The 24064-nt window shown below is 45.3% G+C and overlaps 1 protein-coding gene across 2 annotated transcripts in view; it reads right to left on the bottom strand.

The window, feature by feature from the left end:
* The window catches only part of CYP27C1 (cytochrome P450 family 27 subfamily C member 1), a 36498-nt gene extending 12822 nt beyond the window's left edge, over window positions 1–23676 (bottom strand). Inside the window, exons 1-5 of one of the 2 annotated variants that reach the window (XM_055262110.1) lie at window positions 23366–23676; window positions 9543–9733; window positions 7110–7309; window positions 4861–5070; window positions 3110–3273 (exon numbers count right to left, since the gene is read on the bottom strand). In XM_055262110.1, coding sequence (XP_055118085.1) covers window positions 3110–3273; window positions 4861–5070; window positions 7110–7309; window positions 9543–9733; window positions 23366–23662 — 1062 coding nt within the window. In that variant the 5' untranslated portion in view covers window positions 23663–23676. Of the gene's footprint in view, window positions 1–3109; window positions 3274–4860; window positions 5071–7109; window positions 7310–9301; window positions 9406–9542; window positions 9734–23365 lie in introns of those variants that run through there. The other variant, XM_055262111.1, reaches the window with a different exon arrangement.
* Window positions 23677–24064: the final 388 nt, after the last annotated feature.

Below are 24064 nucleotides of genomic sequence, written 5' to 3'. Positions count from 1 at the left end.
CAGGATGGTCTGGAACTCCTGACCTTGTGATCTGCCCGCCTCAGTCTCCCAAAGTGCTGGGACTACAGGCATGAGCCAAGGCGCCCGGCCAGCCATGTCACTTTTTATACTTCTTCTCAAACCTTTCTACTTATTGAAAATAATTGTTTTATTCTCATAGGTCCCAAGATTTTCACTAAAATCAATAGTATCATCTATGGGACTACATTTCACTCTCTAGTAAACAAGGAAATGCCACAGTATAAAGGCCTTTCTCTTTCACCAAAAAAAAAAAAAAAAAAAAAAAAAAACTAACTTAAGCAGGTAATATTGATATCATTTTCTTGTAGAAGATATCACGTGTTTTACAGGGCAGGCCTCTTGTATATATAATATAATGTGCAAGCTCTTATAAATTATAAAAGATTACTTAGATGCTTCCTATCAAGAGAATAGAAAATTTCTATTAAGGTCACATTTTTATGGAAAAAATGTGGTATATCCATACAACGGAATACTACTCAGTAATTTAAAAGAATCAATTACTGTTCTATGCCACCACATGGATGAATCTGAGTCATTCTTCTGAGTGCAGGAGGCCAGATGGAAAAGACAGCATACCATATGATTCCATTCTCATCGATGTTTAGAAAAATGTGGCAGTGGTTTCATAAATGATTCCATCTGTCAACAATCTGTATCGCATTATGCAGTTTAAATGGAGTTGACTATGCATAAGTTATGCTGCAGTAAAATCATACTAATTTTTAAAAATCAGTATGAAGTTGTAAGAATTTGTTCCCTGGTTTCTATTGTAGGATGCTAAAAGGAACAGCTTCCTTCTGAATGCCACCTCATTGTGATGTTCTTAGTTACCACCAGGGGGCAGGAGGCACAAGCTCAGCGACCAAGCCATTCATTCATTTCTTCACCTTTCAAGTGGTGTCTTAATTTGAGCAAATCCACACCATCACATTCACGTAGTTAATTAGAATTTTCATTGATTGTATCATTTAGTTTGCATTTAATTCATATACTTTTATTGTTGCACAAAATCCAAAAGAATAAGGAGTTTATGCTGTGTGGGTTTTTTGTTTTGTTTTGTTTTGTTTTTTGCTTTTACATGCTTAAGTGATATTACAATGAAAATAAAGCCTTGAGGCTTTTTCGTCCCTTTAAGATGGAGGTCTGTGCGGGGCGTGCCTTATTCAAGGCCGGGAAGCACCCGCGCAGAGGAAAAGCTTTGAGATGATGAGCTTGGTTGTTTAGTTTCCCCACCTGTTAATGAAGTCAATGACTCCTACCTCAGAAGAAGCTGTGAGACAGGCAGGGTGTGCGTGCAATGCTTTGGAAACAGCGAAGTGTCACGCAATCTTAATTCTTACTTTCCACCCAACCACTAGCAGCACCCCAGCCCGCAGCTTCCCCAGTTTCCAGCCAGAAATTTCATTATCTTCCACCCACTGAAAGCATCAGCCTAGCTCCTCCCTGTTTTGCCACTTCCTTTTAGCAAATTTTACAACTGCTTTCACCTGTACCTACATGGAGATTATTTTCACACCTATCCTAGTAATTGTATCATATTACACATGTGTTTTTGAAAAGAACTTGGCTCCTTATCCCTCCGGACCATGCCACCCCCAGCCAGCCAAGAAACCCATGTTAACTATCTAGTGTGTTCCCTCCATGTTCTGCTCTGTGCTCACACAGTCACGGACAGATGTGCACATGCACACAGCCGGGAGGGGGCGGTGCCGCTGCATCTTATTCACAGGACACAGTATACATGCTGGTCTGCCTCTTCCTTTCCCATCGGATAGCCTGTGGGTTCCCCCCAGGTTAATGGGCAGTGCTCTGTCTCATTCTGATATGAACCCTCCCTGGTCCCAGTGTATCATTGATCTGCCATGCTACTGGGCTCCATTCACAGGGAATTTGTTGATACACACACACACACACACACACACGCACTCATCAACCAAACTGCTTAAGTTTACTTTGTTTACACTCTCTTTAGCAGGTTTTGGTTTTGAAGTTATGTTGGCTTTATAGAACAAATTGGGGGGTGAATGAAATGAATTCTTGTCTTTATAAAATAAATTCCATGGCCTGGAATATTTTAAATGATAACTAATAAGGTTTTTTATGTCCATACCCTCTTCATTTGTGAAATTATGAAACAATGACAAAATGTTTACAAATCAGGAATGATTTGTAAACTTTAAACATTTATTATAATTTTGTGTGTGTGATAATGGAATTTTGCTTATGCTTTTCATAGAAATCATTATGCACCTTACATTTAATACACAATCATGCATGTGTAGTGATGTTTTGGTCAATGATGGACCCAATATACAATGGTGATCCCATAAGATTATAAAGCCACACTTGTACTGTAGCTTGCCAAGGTTTAACTATGTTTGGATACACACATACTTACCACTGTGTTCCAGCTGCCCACAGTATTCAGCACAGTAACATTCTGTACAGTTGTGTAGCCTAGGAGTAATAGGCTCTACCATGCAGCCTAGGTGTGTGGTAGGTTACCATCTAGGTTTGTATAAATACACTCTAAGATGTTCACACAATGACAGGACTGCCCAACAACGCATTTCTCAGAACAAACCTGCATCATTAAGTGAGGCGTGACTGCACACGCGGAGTTTTCTCCTCCTGGAGCCCCTCAGCAGTGCAGCAGGCCTAGTACAAACATGAACAGTGTGCTAAACAAATCTGCCTTAAGAGTAGACAACAGCCAGTCGCAGTGTCTCATGCCTGTAATCCCAGCACTTTGGGAGGCCAAGGCGGGTGGATCACCTGAGGCCAGGAGTTCGAGACCAGCCCGGCCAACATGGTGAAACCCCCGTTGCTACTAACAATACAAAAGATTAGCTGGGCGTGGTGGTGGGCGCCTGTAATCCTAGCTACTCTGGAGGCCGAGGCAGGAGAATCACTTGAACCTGAGAGGCAGAGGTTGCAGTGAGCCGAGACCATGCCATTGCACTCCAGCTTGGGCGACAGAGTAAAACTCCATCCTCCCCCTCCAAAAAAGTAGACAACGTCCATGAGGTGAAGAGGAAGGGGTTATCGTGTGTTGCTTGCTGAGAACCAGGACCCGCAGACTCACCGTGTCGACGCCGGCTAGCAGCATCTCAGTCACGTTGGCGTAGATCTCCTGCAGCGTCAGCGCCTGGCTAAGGAAGAGGTATGTGAGAAGTCCCCCGCTCACCCTCCGGCCTCGGTCCATTTGGTACTGTATGTCCCTCAACTTGTTGTCAACATGAATTTGGCCTGTTTGGAAACAGTATTTCTTTTGAAAGGAGTTTGGGTTGAGAATCATCTTTTCAGTCTCAATGCGCTCTGTCCTCCCAGTAGCTTAACTAAACCAGTGGCAGGTGACAGAGGGTAAGGAAATCCAATTTATCTAATGTCGACCTGGGAGTTTCACTCATACACTTGCGTATGTAAATGAATGAAAAGTTAAAAGACAAGCTAAACATATCTTCCTTTTTAAAAATAAGCTGTAAGATATTTGCAGATGTTTGCTTTACTAATCCAATAGCCAAATAAATTATTTATATAATATGAGTAACAAAATGCAAACTCTTTTATTTTTTTCTACCACACTTTCAGAAGAGAAAATGAGTGGAGGGGAAAAGGCCACGCATTATTTATTATCTGGGATGTTACCACACAGCACAGACTTCAGGACTTATATATTCAAATAAATGTTGTTGTTGTTTAAGACAGAGTCTCGCTCTGTGGCCCAGGCTGGAGTGCAGTGGCAGGATCTTGGCTCACTGCAACCTCCGCCTCCCGAGTTCAAGCGATTCTCCTGGCTCAGCCCCCCGATAAGCTGGAATTATAGGCATGCACCACCACGCCCGGCTAATTTTGTATTTTTAGTAGAGACGCGGTTTCGCCATGTTGGCCAGGCTGGTCTTGAACTACTGACCTCAGGTGATCCTCCCGCCTCAGCCTCCCAAAGTGCTGGGATTACAGGCGTGAGCCACTGCGCCCAGCCTAAATATTGATCTTGAAAAGACACCATGAAACACTTTATTCAGTGTTAGCATTGCTCTGGAAACATTGTTCTAAGCATTTAGAAAATAATTTCTTTATTTTCAGAAATGCTTTTATAGTAAAATTTTTAGTCACATAAGAAAACAAATCTCTTTGTAATCTCACCTTGGATTTGAACAAAAATTGTAACATTCAAATGAATATGCGTGGACCTGAAACTCTACATTTTAAGCACTGACCAATTTATTTGGAGTAAAGACATCATCTTGCATGGACATTTACTTGTACCTGTCCCTGCTAGCATGCTAGTGAAAATAAAAATTATTTTAAAATGAAAAAACTGATCATGTTATCTGTAGTCACAACCCACATGCTTTTTGCTTCTTTGAAAAACAAATCCATGGCCAGGCGCGGTGGCTCACACTTGTAATCCCAGCATTTTAGGAGGTCAAGGTGGGTGATCACCTGAGGTCAGGAATTCAAGACCAGCCTGGCCAACATGGTGAAACCCCGTCTCTACTAAAAATACAAAATAATTAGCCAGGCATGGTGGCAGGTGCCTGTAACAGCAGCTACTCGGGAGGCTGAGGCATGATAATCACTTGAACCTATGAGGCAGAGGTTGCAGTGAGCCGAGATCACACCACTGCACTCCAGCATGGGCGACAGAGCCAGACTGCGTCTCAAAAAAAAAAAAAAAAAAAAAAAAACCCAAAAGTTATGGGTCCAAAAACCAACACATGACTACATCTAGGCATCCTCTGCTATGGTCACCCATTGTCTGGATGAGAGTTAGACACAAAACACGGCAGGTCAACCTGCTTCTGCAAAAGGTGCTCTCAATTCTTCTCTTACTGAATTTGAAGAGTCCATCCCAGGACCTGCAGAATTCCCGCCAGGGCTTTGGGATGAAGGGGCGAAGCCATCTGGGGATGGCGCCTGCATACATGGAGGTCTTGAACATGCTAAACATGAGCTCCAGGGCCTCGATGTATTCCACAGTCAGCTGTGGGATGCTGTTTTCCAGGCAGCCCAAACGACTCTCATAAAGGATGGTGGCCACTCCTAGACAGGAAAGAGAATTTGAAAACCCTCTTCCAGATTATTTACCAGACCAACAGGCAACATTGGGCCATAAATGCAACTTTCAAACGTGGTCCAGGTGCCTTTCATGAATGAGGCGTCGTCACTCTGAGGATTTCTCTGTGTCCTGAACTGCAGGGTGCTGGCATTTAGGGCTGACAGGTGGTACTGTTGCTGCTTCACCTAAGGAGCCCCAGAGCCCTGGGAGGCACAGGTGAAGAAGCCCACTCTCCGGAGGAAATTCGGAGACTCTGAGAGTTTAAGTAGCTTGGCTAAGGCTGCAGAGGAGGACCCTGGGACAGATCTGGAGCACAGGTGTGAAATGATGAGCCCTGGGGAGGGGACAATAACCGCGCGTGTCGCTGCTCTCCCCCAACACCCCCCTCTCAGGAAGGAGTCGGCAAACCCCACAGGGCCTCTTCCTGCCCCACCTGGCCACTGGGGATCGCCTTCCAGCCACTTGCCCAACTTGAGGAGTTGAAAAGTGACTCCTCCTGGCCAAAACACAGAGCCCAGGCCTGGAGAGCTAAAGGTGCAGCAGAAGTGGCCTGGATGAATCCGTGTCGGGCAGAGCTGTGAACTGTATTTACCAATCACTTCTGGGATGATTTTGTTACTAATTTTAGAGAAAATTAATATCAGAACTATGCAAAGCTAACTTGAGTGAAACTTGAAGTAAGGTAAGCTTTTTTAAAAAAAGACGAGAAAGCTGATAGAAAGTCCTCCAAGATGCATTCTATTGCTTTTTTTTACACAGACATCACCATGTTAGACCAACATGCTTTTTTTTTTCTTTTTTTTTTTTTTTGAGATGGAGTTTCACTCTTGTCACCCACGCTGGAGTACAATTGTGTGGTCTCAGCTCACTGCAACCTCCTCCTCTCAGGTTCAAGCAATTCTCCTGCCTCAGCCTCCCAAGTCGCTGGGATTACAGGTGCCTGCCACCATGGCCCAGTTAATTGTTGTATTTTTAGTAGAGACAGGGTTTCACCATGTTGGCCAGGCTAGTCTCGAACTCCTGACCTCAGGTGATCCACCCGCCTCGGCCTCCCAAAGTGCTGGGATTACAGGCACGAGCCACCGCACCCAGCCCCAAGATGCATTCTTAAGTAAAGAGAAAGCATGGTGCAGAACAGTATGTTTGGTGTACTACCGTTTATTGTTTAAAAATAAAAAGAATATTCACATGCGTTTTTCTGTGTGTGCATAAAACATCTCTTGCAATATACATGAGAGATTAGTGACCTTTGCTGCATTCAGGAAAGAGGGAGACCTTCACTGAAGCCTTTTTGGTATTGCTATTTGAACAGGAATGTACCACCCATTCAATATGTCTAAAAGCTATAACGAGTTTGAAGTAGATGCCCTCTCAACTTTACTCCTTTTTAAAAATTATGCTCAAACAAAATGTGTAGTAATTAGGAACATGGCTTCTTGAGTTTAAAAGACCTGAATTTGAAATTAACTTTCTGCCTCTAAAAAGAGGGATGGGGGTGTGGCATTGGGCAAGTTCTTTTTTAAGTCCAGTTTCAGCCAAGTGCAGTGGCTCACGCCTGTAATCCCAGCACTTTGGGAGGCCAAGGCAGGCGAATCACGAGGTCGGGAGTTCGAGACCAGCCTTGCCAACATGGTGAAACACTGTCTCTACTAAAAATACAAAAAATTAGCCGGGCATGGTGGCAGGTGCCTGTAATCCCAGCTACTCGGGAGGCTGAGGCAGGAGAATCGCTTGAACCCGGGAGGCAGATGTTGCAGTGAGCCAAGACCATGTCATAGCACTCCAGCCTGGGCAACAGAACAAGACTCTATCTCAGAAAAAAAAAAAAAAAAAAACCAATGAGTTTCTTCATTGGTCAACAGTGGTTCACACCAGGTTCATGCTAGCACCGTGGAGGTGACATGCATGTATGTCCCAGACTTAGCACACTGCCTGGGACCCAGGGAATGATCCAAGATGACATCTGCGGGTTTGGGGCAAGTGTCCATTCTTCCCTCCTTCCCACCTGCTGATTCCACCTCACCTTCCATTGAATATTTGAAGAAAAGATCATTGACATTGGTCACGGTTTCTCCATCTTCTGCCTGGCTCCTGAGGAGGTAGATTCTTTTAATTAAGTCAGCAATAACTTGGTTGACTTCTCCAGAATAAATGGCGACATCTTTCGGTTTCAGAATTCTTTGTCTCAATATGCTTCTCATCCTGAGCCACTGTTCGCCCTCCCTAGAAGAATCAAGTGAGTTTCAAATCATCTTACCTACACTGACATTCTGGGAAAGAATTCAAGGAACCACTAGAAAAATTTTCAGCCATAAAGAATCAACAAGATCTGCCCGTCAAGGTGAAATTAAGACAGGAAAGACTTTTTGCTGGAGAGAGAGGAGTTAATAATTGCAGCCCTGGAGCCTGTTAGAGCTTCTTACACTCTTGCCTTTGAAGAAAACTTTAAGGAAAAAACTACCACTGGTAAGTAATCATCTTTAGTAAAAATAATACCACTTCCTTTAAAAAATCTTGAAATAATATTGTAATAAAGAAATGAGATTGCTAATTAGCAAAAGAGAAAAAAAGTATATACATGTATGCATACATATGTATATATAAATGAAGTAAGTACTGATATTAAAAAAGAAAAAGAGGGCCAGGCATGGTGGCTCATGCCTATAATCCCAGCACTTTAGGAGGCCGAGGTGGGTGGATCACCTGAAGTCAGGAATTCAAGACCAGCCTGGCCAACATGGTGAAACCCCATCTCTACCAAAAATACAAAAATTTAGCTGGGTGTGGTGGCGGGCACCTGTAATTCCAGCTACTCGGGAGGCTGAGGCAGGAGAATCACTTGAACCCGGGAGGCAGAGGTCGCGGTGAGCCAAGATCACGCCACTGCACTCCAGCCTAGGCAACAGAGCGAAACTCCATCTCAAAAAAAAAAAAGAAAGAAAGAGAGAGAAGGAAGGAAGGAAGGAGGGAGGGAGGGAGGAAGGAAGGAAAGAGAGAGAGAGAAAGAAAAGAAAGAAACAGAAAGAGAGAAAGAAAGAGAAAAGAAGAAAGAAAGAAAGAGAGAAGAAAGAAGAAAGAAAGAAAGAAGAAAGAAAGAAAGAAGAAAGAAAGAAAGAGGAAAGAAAGAAAGAAAGAAGAAAGAAAGAAAGAAAGAAAGAAAGAAAGAAAGAAAGAAAGAAAGAAAGAAAGAAAGAAAGAAAGAAAGAAAGAAAAAGAAAAAGAGTGACTGCAGCTTGTTACCAGGGTGTGGGGCCTTGGGGCTCCCGGCTGCACTCGGAGGGCGCCCAGGTAGCAGCCCAGCACACTGCTCCCAGGGAAGGCAGGACGCTGAGGGAACCCCCTGGAGGTCTGAGGAATGTTCTGCAGTTTCTCAGAGGGTCGTGGCAGGACTGAGCCTCAAGTGCCCACAAGCGTCACCCACACCTCCACACCTCCGCGTGGCTTCCCTCCCATCCCTGCTCCGCTTCCCGTCCCCAAGGAGACCACTTGCACTCAAAGCTTTGCCTCCAGATGGACTTTGGGGGACCCAAGCTAAGCCAGCCCGGCGTCTGGACCTAGGCACTGCCCTTCCCTTTGCTGTCCACTGTGCTTAAGTCACCAGCACCGACTCACTCCATCTCAGCAGAAGAGGGGTCCAGGCATCCACACAGGCTCCTAAGCCTGCAGCTAACGGGGCAGACAGCAGAGAGATTCTGCCTCAGCCTTCTGGCCCCTCTAGGCCTGAACATTCAGGAGGAGCTGTTTAATTATTTCCCCCAGGACGTAAATTGAAGGACCCTGGTGACATCTGGTCACGATTCTTATTTATCTTACTTGAGAAATTGGTGGCTGTATTTCTCCCCAATTTATGTATAAGGACATAGATACCAAAGCGCTGCAGACAGAAGTCCCGCCCCATGGGGATTTGGACCGGGGCATCTGCAGGCGCCCTGGGCCTCCCTGCCTGGCTGTGGGCCATGATCTCTTGGAAGGCACAGAAGTGTTGGGTGACGCTGGTTCAAAATGAATAATCACAGTCTGCTATGAAACAGGAAAATCACCACGTGGCGACCAAGGCTGGAGGTTCTTAGCCCCTCCTCAAAGGGATTTTCCCAAAATAGTGACCACCTCCTTCCCCTGTGCACAGACAAGGGCGCTGTGAGTTTTATCTGCCTCGGTTATCACTGAATGGACTCCCAGTGCCACAAAGCACTGCTTCCGAAGCGCTCTGCCCACCACCGAGCCAGCGTCGCCCCTCCTGGCTCCTGACGCGACAACTGGGCACGGAGGAGGAGCCAGAAAGCCCTGCCGGGCTCTTGTGTCTGGGAGATCACACAAGGCTGTCTGACAGCATTCCATGGGGGGGGGGTTATGGGCTTTTTTAAGAGCTGGCTTTTAGGAAGCCAGCTTTGGAGGAGGGGGCCTCCCCCTGAGCTCCCCCTCCAGCCCGTGGCTCAGCCTGGGCCCACATACTCACGCCGAGATGAGCCCGGTGGCTCTCCCCCGCAAGTCTCGGTACTCCCGCCAGGGCTCCATGTTGGCTCTCTGGGGCGCAGCGCCCTCCGCCCGGAGCACCTGAGCCACCATATCGCGGTCTGCAATAGATACTACAAACTGAGGACCAAAGTGAGACTTGAAGATTTTTCCATATTCCCGTGTGTGCTTCTGCTGCAATACCATGGAGAAATCAAAAAAGGAAAAAATACATAGATATGATATACCTTTAACATAAACATCCCTGTGTGCTAGAGGAGCAGAAAATTGGGGCAGAGGGAAGTGCTATCTAATACAGCACTGAATCAGAGCAGTAATTTACATATTGCTGAGATAAACATGTTTTCACATAACCATCTCTTTTTTGTTGTTTCCGTTTGTTTGTTTGTTTGTTTGTTTGTTTGTTTGTTTTTAGAGACAGGGTCTTGCTCTGTTGCCCAGGCTGGAGTGCAGTGGCATAAACATAGCTCACTGCAGCCTCCAACTCCTGGGCCCAGGCAATCCTCCCACCTCAGCCTCCCAAGTAGCTAGGACTGCAGGTGCACACCTCCACTCCCAGCTAATTTTTTATTTTTTGTAGAGACAGGGGTCTCTCAATGTTGCCAGGCTGGTCTCGAACTCATGGCCACAAGTGATCCTCCTGCCTCAGCCTCCCAAAGTGCTGGGATTACAGGCACGATCATGGAAGTTTTCTTATTCTTTAGGGATGTGTTTTTAAAACTACCTTAGCTGTGTGAAGCAACAAGAGAGAAATGTCATCATAAGAGACAAATGTCCAGAGCAAACAGGGCCCTGTCTGCCAGCCCCTTTCCGTGGGCCCAACAGCTCTACCCAAGCAGTACCAAGCCAACTCTGCAGAGCAAGCCCTCTGTGGACAGTCTGTAACGAGCCTCTAAAACTGACTCCCAGCAAGAAAATGAAGGAAAAGGCATCTGGATTGGAAACAAAGAAGTCAGGCTATCTCTATTGGCAGATGACATGATCTCACATACAGAAAATCCTACGGAATCTACTAAAAAACTATTAGAACTAATAAGCAAGTTCAATAGGACACAAACTCAATATACAAAAATCAATTGTATTTCTATACACTAGCAGTGAACAATCCAAAATGAAATTTAAAAAACAATTCAATTTACAATAGCATCGAAAAGAATACAATACTTGACCAGCTGCATTGGCTCATGCCTCTCTGTAATCCCAGCACTTTTGGGAGGCTTAGGTGGGTGGATCGCTGGAGCACAGGAGTTCGAGATCAGGTTGGGCAACATGGCAAAATTCTGTCTCTAAAAAGAATACATGGCTGGGTGCAAAGGCTCATGCCTGTACTCTCTGCACTTTGGGAGGCCAAGGCAAGGGGATCACCCGAGGTCAAGAGTTTGAGACCAGCCTAGCCAACATGGTGAAACCCCATTTCTACTAAAAATACAAAAATCATCCAGGCATGGTGGTGTGCGCCTGTAATCCCAGCTACTCGGGAGGCTGAGGCAGTAGAATCGCTTGAACCCAGGAGGCGGAGGTTGCAGCGAGCCACAAGACTGCACCATTGCACTCCACCCTGGGCGACAAGAGCAAAACTCTATCTCAAAAAATACATATATATATATATATATACAAAAATTAGCAAAGCATGGTGGTGTGAGCCTGTAGTCCCAGCTACTCAGGAGGCTGAGGTGGGAAGATCATGTGAGCTCAGGAGGTGGAGGTTGCAGTGAGCGAAGATTGTACCACCACACTCGGGCCTGGGTGACAGAGCAAGACTCTGTCACACACAAAAAATAATATTCTTAGAAATAAATTTAACAGGAGAAGTGTAAAACCTACAATCTGAAAACTATAAAACATTGTCTAAAGAAATCTACAAAACATTGTTTAAAGAAGCCTGAAATAAATGGCAAGACATGAAATAAATGGCAAGATATCCCATGTTCATGGATTGGAAGATGTAATATTGTTGAGATAGAAATACACCTCCAAGTGTATATATAGATTCAGCACAATCCCTGTCATAGTTCCAGTGAGCTTCTTTGTAGAAACTGATAAGCTGATCCTAAAATTCATATGAAAATGCAAGAGACCCAGAATAGCCTAAACAATCTTGAAAAAAGAACAAAGCTGGTGGACCCCCATTTTCCTGTTTCAAGACTTAGTATGGGAGAGGGGCCAAGATGGCCAACTAGAAGCAGTGGCGCTCAGATGCTCCCATCAAAAAAAACATAATAAGCATGTGAATCCTTCACTGGCAGCCAGGGTATCCAGTTTCTCTCATCAAAATTGACTAGAAGGCTGGCATAACCCATGGAGAGAAGGAAGAACAGTGTAGTGCAGTGGCCCACCTGAGAGCCACACGGGGAAGGGAACCCCCTCCCCCCAGTCAAGGGAGGTGGTGAGTGAGCGGGCTACCCAGCTGCGGAAACTGTGCTTTTTCCACAGAACTGTGCAACCCACAGATCAGAAGATCCCACTCTCGAACCCATGCCACCAGAGCCAAGCGTCCCAACCCTGGTATGCACAGATTCCTACAGCCTCTCAGCTGGAATCTGCTTAAGCCTACTGAACTCCTGAGGGGAGGGGCGACCAGCACCAGCTGCAGCTGCCTGCTGTCTAAGCAATTTGAGCTCCTTGGGGGAGCGGCAGCAGCCAGCACTGGGACTCGCAGCAGCCAGCACTGGGACTCACAACTGCCAACAGGCTAAGCTCCCTGGGTTGGGGAAGGGTGGCACCCATTTCTATAGCTCCAGGCTGCACTTTTCCCCTGCTGGAGCCAGGGAGGCTGGATGGCTTTGTCCCAAGAGTTATCCCCACAGCTCAACACACCAGCTGTGGCAGCTGGCAGCCAGAGTGCCTCTTCAGGTCTAACCCTAATCCATCCTTCCTCAGTGGCTGGGGATTCCCAGCAGGATCTCCAACAATGCCAGCCAGAGGCTCAGGGACAGAACCCTGATCTCCCTGGGCCTGAGCCCTTGGGGGAAGCGGTGGCCACAGTCTCTGCGGACCAGCAGACTTAGCCTCTTCTCCTGGTAGTTCTGAAGAATCCAGGCAATCCAGACTAGTGGGTTCCCCCCAGCAAAACACACCCTCCCCACCAAGGGACAAAGTGCTTCATTAAAAGGGTCTTGCTCCCTATGCCACCCAACTGGGTGAGACCCTCCAATAGGGGCTGTCAGATACCCTATACAGAAGCAATCCTACTGGCATCAGGTTGATGCCCCTTGAGGTCAGAGGTCCCAGAAGAAGGAGCAGGCACCCATCGTTGCTGCACTTCAGCCTCCTTGAGTGACATCTCCAGGCACAGGAGCGAATCAGAAGAATAGGGCCTGAAGTGAACCCCCAGCAAACTGCAGCAGCCCTGCAGAAAAGCGATTGACAATTGAAAGAAAAACAAACAGAAAGCGACAACAACAGCATTGATAACAACAACAACAAAAAGGCCCCCACAAAAACCCCATCCAAGGGTCGGCAGCCTCAAGACTGAAACTAGACAAACTCACAGAAATAAGAAATAATCAATAAAAAAAATGCTGAAACCCAAAAGGCCTGAGTGCCTCTTCTCCTCCAAATAATCACAATGTCTCTCCATCAAGAGCACAGAACTGGATGGAGGATCAGATGGACGAATTGACAGAAGTAAGCTTCAGAAGATGGGTAATAAAAAACTACGATGACCTAAAGGAGCATGTTCTAACCCAATGCAAAGAAGCTAAGAACATTGATAAAAGGTTAGAGGAATTGCTAACTAGAATAACCAGTTTAGAGAGGAACATAAATGACCAGATGGAGCTGAAAAACACAGTGTGAGAACTTCGTGAAGCATACACAGGTATCAACAGCCAAATCGACCAAGTGGAAGAAAGGATATCAGAATTTGAAGACCACCTTACTGAAATAAGACATGCAGACAAGAATAGAGAAAAAAGAATGAAAAGGAATAAACAAAGCCTCCAAGAAATATGGGACTTCATAAAAACAGCAAACCTACAATTGACTGGATGGAGTACCAGAAGGAGACAGGGAGAATGGAAATAAGCTGGAAAACACACTTCATGATATTATCCAGGAGAACTTCCCCAACCTAGCAAGACAGGCCAACATGCAAATTCAGGAAATACAGAGAACACCACTAAAATACTCCACAATAAGATCAACCCCAATACACATAGTCATCAGATTCTTCAAGGTTGAAATGAAGGAAAAACTGTTAAGAGCAGCCACAGAGAAAGGCCAGGTCACTTACAAAGGGAAGCCCATCAGACTAACAGTGGATCTCTCAGCAGAAACTCTATACACCAGAAGAGATTGGGGGCCAATATTCAACATACTTAAAGAATTTTCAACCCAGACTTTCATATCCAGCCAAACTAAGCTTCATAAGCAAAGGAGAAATAAAATCCTTTCCAGAAAAGCAAATGCTGAGGGATTTTATTACCACTGGGTCTGCCATGCAAGAGCTCCTAAAAGAAGCACCAAGTAAGTAAAGGAAAAACCAGTACCAGCCACTGCAAAAACACACCAAAATATAAAGACCAATGACACTACGAAGAAACTGCATCAACTAGTGTGCAAAATAAGCAAATAGCATCATGATGACAGGATCAAATTCATGCATAACAATACTAACCCTAAATGTAAATGGGCAAATCCCCCAATTAAAAGACACAGACTGGCAAATTGGATAAGGAGTCAAGAACCATCAGTGTGCTATATTCGGGAGAATCTATCTTAAAGGCAAAGACACACATAGGCTCAAAATAAAGGGATGGAGGAAAATTCACAAAGCAAGTGGAAAGCAAAAAAAAAAAAAAAAAAAAGCGGGGGTTGCAATCCTAGTCTCAGACAAAACAGACTTTAAACCAGCAAAGATCAAAAAAGACAAAGAAGGGCATTACATAATAGTAAAAGGAACAATTCAACAAGAAGAGCTAACTATTCTGAATATATATGCACCCAATACAGAAGCACCCAGATTCATAAAACAAGTTCTTAGAGACCTACAAAGAGACTTAGACTCCCACACAATAATAATGGGAGACTTTAACACCCCGCTGTCAATATTAGACAGATCAGAGAGACAGAAAATTAACAAGGATATTCAGTACTTGAACTCAGCTCTGGATCAAGTGGACCTAGTAGATGTCTACAGAACTCTCTACCCCAAATCAACAGAATATACATTCTTCTCAGTATACATGACACTTATTGGTCAATTAAAATTGACCACATAAACTCCTCAGCAAGTGCAAAAGAACTGAAATCATAACAAACAGTCTCTCTGACCACAGTGCAATGAAATTAGATCTCAGGATTAAGAAACTCACTCAAAAGCACACAATTTCATGGAAATTGAACAATCTGCTCCTGAATGACTCCTGGATAAATAATGAAATTAAGGCAGAAATCAAAAAGTTCTTTGAAACCAATGAGAACAAAGAGACAACGTACCAGAATCTCTGGGACACAGCTAAAGCAGTGTTAAGAGGGAAATTTATAGCACTAAATGCCCAAATCAAAAAGCTAGAAAGACCTCAAATTGACAGCCTAACATCACAATTAAAAGAGCTAAAGAGGCAAGAGCAAACTAATCCAAAAGCTAGCAGAAGACAAGAAATAACTAATATCAGAGAAAAATTGAAGGAGATAGAGGCATGAAAAACCCTCCAAAAAAAATCAATCAATCCAGGAACTGGTTTTTGGAAAAAATTAACAAAATAGACTGCTAGCTAGACTAATAAAGAAGGAGAGAGAGAAGAATCAAATAGACACAACAAAAAATGATAAAGGGGATATCACCACTGACCCCACAGAAACACAAACTACCATCAGAGAATACTATAAACACCTCTATGCAAATAAACTAGAAAATCTAGAAGAAATGGATAAATTCCTGGATGCATACACCCTACAAAGACTAAACCAGGAAGAAATTTAATCCCTGAATAGACCAATAACAAGCTCTGAAATTGAGGCAGTAATTAAAAGTCTACCAACCAAAAAAAGCCCAGGACTAGATGGATTCTCAGCTAAATTCTACCAGAAATACAAAGAGGAGCTGACACCATTCCTTCTGAAACTATTCCAAACAACTGAAAAGGAGGGACTCCCCACTAACTCATTTTATGAAGCCAGAATCATCCTGATACCAAAACCAGGAAGAGACACAACAAAAAAAGAAAACTTCAGGCCAATATCCCTGATGAACATCGATGCAAAAGTCCTCAGTAAAATACTGGCAAACTGAATCCAGCAACACATCAAAAAACTTATCCATCACGATCAAGTCAGCTTCATCCCTGAGATGCAAGGCTGGTTTAACATACACAAATCAATAAACATAATCCATCACATAAACAGAACCAAGGACAAAAACTAAATAATTATCTCAATACATGCAGAAAAGGCCTTTGATAAAATTCAACATCCCTTCACATTAAAAACTCTCAATAAACTAGGTACTGATGGAACATATCTCAAAATAATAAGAGCTAATTATGATAAACCCACAGCCAATATCATATTGAATGGACAAAAACTGGAAGCATTCTCTTTGAAAACTGGTACAAGACAAGGATGCCCTTTCTTACCACTCCTGTTCAACATAGTATTGGAAGTTCTGGCCAGGGCAATCAGATAAGAGAAAGAAATAAAGGGTATTCAAATAGGAAGAGAGGAAGTCAAGTTATCTCTGTTTGCAGATGAGATGATTTTATATTTAGAAAACCCCATCATCTCAGCCCAAAAACTTCTTGAACTCATAAGCAACTTCAGCAAAGTCTCAGGATATAAAATCAACTTGCAAAAATCACAAGCATTCCTTTACACAAACAATAGGCAAGCAGAGAGCCAAATCATGAATGAACTCCCATTCATAATCACCACAAAGAGAATAAAATATCTAGGAATACAGCTAACAAGGAATGTGAAGGAACTCTTCAGGGAGAACTACAAACCACTTCTCAAGAAAATAAGAGAGGACACAAACAAATGGAAAAACATTCCATCCTTACGGATAGGAAGAATCAATATCATGAAAATTGGCCATACTGCCCAAAGTAAGTTATAGATTCAATGCTATTCCCATCAAACCACCATTGACATTCTTCACAGAATTAGAAAAATTACCTTAAATTTCATATGGAATCGAAGACCCCATATAGCCAAAACAATCCTAAGCAAAAAGAACAAAGCTGGAAGCATCACGATACCTGACTTCAAACTATACTACAAGGCTACAGTAACCAAAACAGCATGGTACTGGTACCAAAACAGACATATAGACCAATGGAGCAGAACAGAGACCTCAGAAATAGCACCACACATCTACAACCATCTGCTCTTTGACAAACCTGACAAAAACAAGCAATGGGGAAAGGAACTCCTATTCAGTATATGGTGCTGGTAAAACTGGCTAGCCATATGCATAAAACTGAAACTGGACCCCTTCCTTACACCTTATACAAAAATTAACTCAAGATTAATTAAAGACTTAAATGTAAACCCCAAAGCCATAAAAACCCTAGAAGAAAACCTAGGCAATACCATTCAGAACATAGGCATCAGCAAAGATTTCATGACGAAGACACCAAAAGCAATTGCAACAAAAGCCAAAATTGACAACTAGAATCTAATTAAAGAGCTCCTGCACAGCAAAAGAAACTATCATCAGAGTGAACAGGCAACCTATAGAATGAGAGAAAGTTTTTGCAATCTACCCATCTGACGAAGGTCTAATAGCTGGAATTTACAAGGAAATTGAACAAATTTACAAGAAAAAAACAAACAGCCCCATCAAAAAGTAGGCAAAGGATATGAACAGACACTTCTCAAAAGAAGACATTTATGTAGCCAACAAACATATGAAAAAAGTTCAACATATAATGTATATATACACCACTGATCATCAGAGAAATGCAAATCAAAACCACAATGAGATACCATCTCACACCAGTCAGAATGGTGATTATTAAAAAGTCAGAAATAGATGCTGGCAAGGCTGTGGAGAAACTGAAACACTTTTACACTGTTGGTGGGAATGTAAATTAGTTCAACCATTGTGGAAGACAGTATGGCAATTCCTCAAGGATCTAGAACCAGAAATACCATTTGACCCAGCAATCCCATTACTGGATATATACCCAAAGGAATATAAGTCATTCTACTGTAAAAACACATGCATACATATTTTTACAGCAGCACTATTTACAATAGCAAGGACATGGAACCAACCCAAATGCCCATCAATGATAGACTGGATAAAGAAAATGTGGTACATATACACCATGGAATGCTATGTAGTCATAAAACGGAATGAGATCATGTCCTTTGCAGGGACATGGATGAAGCTGGAAGCCATCATCCTCAGCAAACTAACACAGGAACAGAAAACCAAATACTGCATGTTCTTATTCATAAGTGGGAGTTGAATATTGAGAACACATGAACACAGATAGGGGAATAACACACACCAGGGCCTGTTGGGGTGGGGGTTGAGGGGAGGAAACTTAGGTGGGTCAATAGGTGCAGCAAACCACCATGGTGCACGTATACCTATGTAACAAACCTGCATGTTCTGCACATGTGTCTGGTTTTTGCTTTTGTTTTTGTTTTTTTAGAGGAAATTAAAAAAAAAAAAAAGACTTAGTACAGGCCAGGCGCGGTGGCTCATGCCTGTAATCCCAGCACTTTGGAGGGTAGAGGCAGGCGGATCACGAGGTCGGGAGATCGTGATCTGGCTAACGCGATGAAACCCAGTCTCTACTAAAAATACAAAAAATTAGCCGGGCGTGGTGGTGGGCTCCTGTAGTCCCAGCTACTCGGGAGGCTGAGGTAGGAAAATGGCGTGAACCTGGGAGGCAGAGCTTGCAGTGAGCTGAGATCGCGCCAGGCTGGAGCCTGGGCGACAGAGCGAGACTCCATCTCAAAAACAAAAAAGGCTTAGTACAAAGCTACAGTAACCAAGACAGCGCAGTAATGGCGTAATCATTGGCTTAGAATTAAGACCCAAACATCTATGGTCAACTGATTTTCATCAAGAGTGCCAAGATCGTGGCTCCAGTGGCGCAATCGGTTAGCGCGCGGTACTTATAAGAATGCCAAGATCATTCAATAGGAAAAGGATTTAACAGTCTCTTAAACAAATGGCACAGGGACAACTGGATAGCCACAAGCAAAGAATCAATTTATACCTTTTTCTCACACCGTATAAAAAAAGTATCTCAAAATGGATCAAAGATCTAAATATAAATGCTAAAACTATAAACTCTTAGAAGAAAACATAAGGGTAAATCTTCATGACCCTGGGTTTGGCATAATGTCTTAAGATATGACCCCTAAAGTGCAAGTAACAAAAGAAAAAAATCAATAATAGGACTTCATCAAAATTTAAAACTTTTATGCTTCAAAGAACACTATTAAGAAAGTGAAAACAAGGCCGGCCATAATGGCTCATGCATGTAATCCTAGCATTCTGGGAGGCCAAGGCAGGTGGATTGCTTGAGCCCAGCCTAGGCAACATAGCAAGACCCTGTTTCATTAAAAAATAAAAATAAAATTTAAAAAAAGAAAGCAAAAACAACTCTTGGATGGAGAAAATATTTGCAAAGCACATATCTGATAAGGGACTTGTACCTAGAATATATAAAAACTTACAAATCAGTAGAGGAAGGGAGGGAGAGAGGGAGAGAGGAAAGAGAGAGAAAAGAACCCAGTTAAAAACTGGGCAAAGGATTTCAATGGACATTTCTCCAAAGAAGATAAACAAACGGTAAGTAAGCACATGAAAATATGCTCAACATCATTAGTCATCAGGGAGAGATAGCACTTCACACCCACTAGAATGGCCATAATCAAAAGGGCAAGTAATAACAAACGTTGACAGGGATGTAGAAAAATCAGAACCCTCTTATGATAATGGTGGGGATGTAAAATGGTGCAGATACTCTGGAAAACAGTCTGGCAGTTCTTCAAAAGGTTAAATACAGAATTACTATTTGACCCAACAGTTCCACTCCTAGACACATATCCAAGAGAAATAAAAAACACATGTCTACACAAAACCTTACACACAAAAGTTCATAGCAGCATTATTCATTATGGCTAAAAGGTGGAAACAATCCAAATGTCTATGAACTGATGAATGGATAAGCAAAATGTGGTATAGTCATACACTGCAATATTATTCGTCCATAAAAAGAATGAGGTACTGATACATGCTACAACGTGGGTGAACCTTAAAAACATTATACTGAAATGTTTAAAGTGAAAGAAACCACCCATAAAAGACCACATATTACATGATTCCACTTATATTACATGTCCAGAATAGGCCAATCTATAGATACAGAAAGTAGCTTGGTGGTTGCTTAAAGCAGGGGGAATAGGAGAGTTGGGGGTGATAGCTGATGGATATGGGATTTCTTTTTGAGGTCATGAAAACGTTCTACAAGTTGACTGTGGTGATTGTTGTATACTTCAAATGGATGAATTATATGATATGTTAATTATATCTTAAGAAAGCTGTTACTCCCTCCATAAAAAGAAATCACAATAAATGTAAATGGACTAAATTATTCAATTAAAACACAAAAGCGATGAGCCTCTAATATGGCTTAGCATGACACAGACAGGGCTGGCCTGGGGAAAGTTATTAAGACTCTCTTTGGTATCTGCTAAGCTTTCTTACCACTCCAGCTCTCAATCTCAGAAACAGTGGGCCAGGAGCACTGTCATTTCTCTACTCTCATACTCCTTCTGGAGACCTGAAAATGAAGACACTCAGACTAAACTGGAATGAGTCCATCTCCAAGGGGTCACTTCTACCTAATAAATAAGTGGCCCCCAAAGAGTTCAGGTCTCTAAAGGGGCCCACTGAAGGAATGACTGGTAACAAGAACTACTGCGAAATGGGCCACTCGCCAAGTAAATCCAGCTACTGAATTGGTTACAATCAGCACAAGGGAACTGGAGGTAGAAATGATACAGATAGTATTCATCACTTTCTGGTGGTGGGCCATGGAACTATACAGTCAGGCACAGTACTTAGAGTTTGCTTGGATGTTAAGAGCACAGACTCTGGAGTTTGAATCTGGGCTCACAGTTTACTAGCTGAATAAGCTTTGGAAGTTAGGTCCCACTATGCCTCAGTTTCCTCACCCAAAAAATGGAGAAATAAGTTTCATGTGAGACTTGAAACTGTGCCTGGCACATGAAAAAAGTTCTAGAAATACTGATAGTTATTATTTGTTATTATTACAGTTTCATAACACTAAGCTCATTTGACCTTATCATAACCCATGAGAGGAATGGGGATTGCTAATCTCCTTTACGGATGAGAAAACTGAGGTGCAGAGAGAATAAGTGACTAGCCCAAGGCTCCACAGGTGGCTGCAGAGGGCCAGCACTGGAGGACATCACTCCTGGTATCAGCCATCCTGCTGCTCTACCACACCTTAAACAGCATCCAGTGACCCAGATTATGATTTCTACTCTGCCAATCACCAGCTGCCTGACCTTAGGCAAGTCGCTTAGGTAACCACCCAGCTTTTCCCATCTGTAAAATGAGAGGTGAGCTATGTAGGTGAACACTAAGAGCCCTTGTTTAGCTAACATTCTGTGATTGCAAGGGTAGCGCAAGTGAACTGGATGTGATGGGTCACAGAACAATGAGCAACCTGGAGAGCGGGAAGAGAGGGCTTTTCTAGAACCATGTGTTGGAAATTGGGAGTCCTCAGAGGGGCTGCAGGAAGGTGAGAGTTCCCACAAGTACCATATTTGAGGGTTGGGGTAGTGCCACCTGGAGGGTAAAGGAAAAGAACTTTTTCCTTTATTTCCTTTACTCTCCAGGTCCCGTGTGCGCGGGGTGAGAAGGCACCAAGTGAGTCAGTTGTGACTCTCTGCTCTGTGCCCCAGGGCCCTGGGTGTGGTGAAGGAAGCTGTCTGAGCAGCGGGCAGGAGGGGCTGAGCTCAGGGTGAGGGCTGGCGACAGGGCGGGTGAATGGAAAATACCCATCTGAACTGCCACACATCCTGACTGGATACAGGTTTTAACAGGGTCCGTCTCAAAGAAACCTGTGCCCATGGAACAAACTCTGGGTGAGGTATGAGGATAAAAGCAGACGGCAGTAGGAGCGGATAAAAGAAAAATTAAATTACACTTCAGAAAGCAGGCTGTATCGAACCCATTAACAGCAAATAACAAAACACTTCTTACTGTATTTGAAAGTTGCCATCCTGATATCTTATCAGATTCTACATAGAAAGTCATTTTTGAGTCCTCTAAGCATTGGGGTGGCGGTGGGGGTTTGGAATTGTATAGGGTTGGTGTGGCGGACTTTAGGAGGGACGGTTGGGACTTCCCGGCATTAAAATTAAATTAAAGTTTAATTCCCGGCCGAATTAAAGTTGCTCCTCGCGCGCCCGTTTTTCCATTAATGAGGTTTGGGGCTTCTCCGTCACGTTCATTGACTGAATGGCTGATGGAACGAATGAATGACTGAAGCTCAGGTAGGTAGTTAGAAGAGGCTTCGATGGAGAAGGGTCTCGAAAGACCGGAACTCTGGGCAGAAGGACAGGGCTGGGTGGGAGGAGAAGGGGGCGTTCTCGGAAGACGCCAAAAGCCCCCATCCCAGAAATAACAGCGCGTGCTGGGCCGGGCACCCGGGGAGGCGGGCGATGGGCGAAGGCATCGGAGGGCGCCGCCGCGGCTCAGGTGCAGTGCCCCTGCCACGAAGGGCGCAACAGAGGAGGGAGTGGGAAGGACAGCACTCAGGCTCCAGGTGGGAAGCGTGCGGAATTCGCCGGCCCCAACGCCCTAGCGGGTGGCTGGGACCCCTGGGTTCCTGCCACGTCCTTGTCTCCAGTCCTGGCGCGAACTCCAGGTGTCGCCCCCAACTCCGGCTTAGAGTCTACGGCACCCCGAGCCTCCGAGCCTCTGTGCCCTCTTCCCCCGCCATTACAAAATACAAAAAGGACTAGAAATAAATACAACACGGCCTCGGCCACCTAAGGACACCGAGCTCCGCAGAGCCTAGAGGAGCTAGGAAGCCTAGCGCTCCCCTCGAGCCGGCCCCGGGCCGCAGCCCCCTCAGCCCCAGCTCCGCGAGTCCCGCCAGCTCTCCACTCCCGGGCCCCGGCGGCGTCCACCAGGCGCCCGCTGCCCCTCCCCAAGTCTCCTCCTCCGGGACCTCAGCCCTGGTGCCCTCCCCGCAGTCCCATTCCTGGTTTCCCTTCGCGGCGCCCCCTCCCCAGGTTCCCCAACCAGGCAACCCCTGCCTGAGTCCCTCCCCGGGACCAGTCCCTGGAGACCCTGCCCGCCGCCTCTCTCGGGCTACCACTCTCCTAAACCCCATCCCTGACTCCCCTCCCTTCCACCTCCTCCCCAGGGGTCCCGGCTGGGGCCCCTCCAGGGGACCCCTCCCGGCCGCCACCTCCCGAGACATCCATTTCCCCCGCCTCTTCTCAGCCGTTCTTTTCTGGCCCCGTTCCTCAGCTCCCTCTGCCTGCTGCCCCTCTCTGGGGTCCGCTTCCCGGAGACCCCTCCTCAACGCCCCCGCCCCGCTCACCGTTCCTGCCTCCTCCACCCCGGATCGCCTTCCCGGCGTCCTCTCCCCAGCGCCCCCTCCTGCGAACCTTAACCGGACAACCCCAGTCCAGCTCCCCCCACCCACTGCGGCGCCCAGTGCCCGGGGATTCCTGCCCGCCGCCCCTCCCTGGGACTCCCCAAGCCCGCTCCCCTCCCCGGCGCCCTCCCGCCCGCGCCGTCAGCCTTCTGGGCAGCAGCCCCGGCTGGCTCCCTCCCGGCGCGGCGCGCGCTACCTGGATCTCGTGGATGCGGCTGAAGCCGTCCCTGCAGAAGAACTCCGCCAGGTTGGCAAGGGTCCGTGGCCCCGGCATGGCGGCGAGGCTCCGGGGACCCTCGGCCTGGCCCCCGCCCGGCGGCGCCCCCGGCCGCCCGGCGCCTTTGTCCTCGGCCCGCGCCCCCGCCGGGAGCCGTGCGCCCGCGGGTTGGGGCCGCCGCGGGGCCCAGCCGCCCAGGAGCCCACCCCACTCGGGCGCCGGCCGCAGCCCCGCTCTCAGGATCCGCGCCAGCAGGGCCATGGCGCTCGTCTGCATCGGCTTGTTTGTCTGAGCAACTTTGTTTCGGGGGCTGCCCTTTGGGTTGCTGTTTCCTCCGTCTTAACTTGTCAGAGCACTGCTTCTCCGTACTCCTGCCGCCGGGGCATCAGTTTACACAGACCCTTATTAAAGGCTCCCTCCCCTGGGGCTGGGGAAAAGGCTGTGATTAGACTGCAAGAGAATGAGGCTATTATTATTTCTTCACATCATATTAATTCACACTTAAGCGTTCCTTGAAACCACCAAGTTTTAAGGTCAACCCCACTTCCAGCCACGGCCAAAAAAAGAAAAGTCTACTGGGATTTTGTAAATTATTACCGTCCTTCGAAATGACCACTGAAGGTATACTAAAGAAATCTTTGGTCTTTTTTGCATTTTAGAAGCAGTTCTTTATGGTTT

The sequence above is a fragment of the Symphalangus syndactylus genome, chromosome 22, assembly GCF_028878055.3.
Source record: "Symphalangus syndactylus isolate Jambi chromosome 22, NHGRI_mSymSyn1-v2.1_pri, whole genome shotgun sequence".
Taxonomy (NCBI): Eukaryota; Metazoa; Chordata; class Mammalia; order Primates; family Hylobatidae; genus Symphalangus; species Symphalangus syndactylus.
The sequence above is the reverse complement of the archived record's forward strand: the minus strand, read 5'-3'. Positions and strand labels throughout refer to the sequence as shown.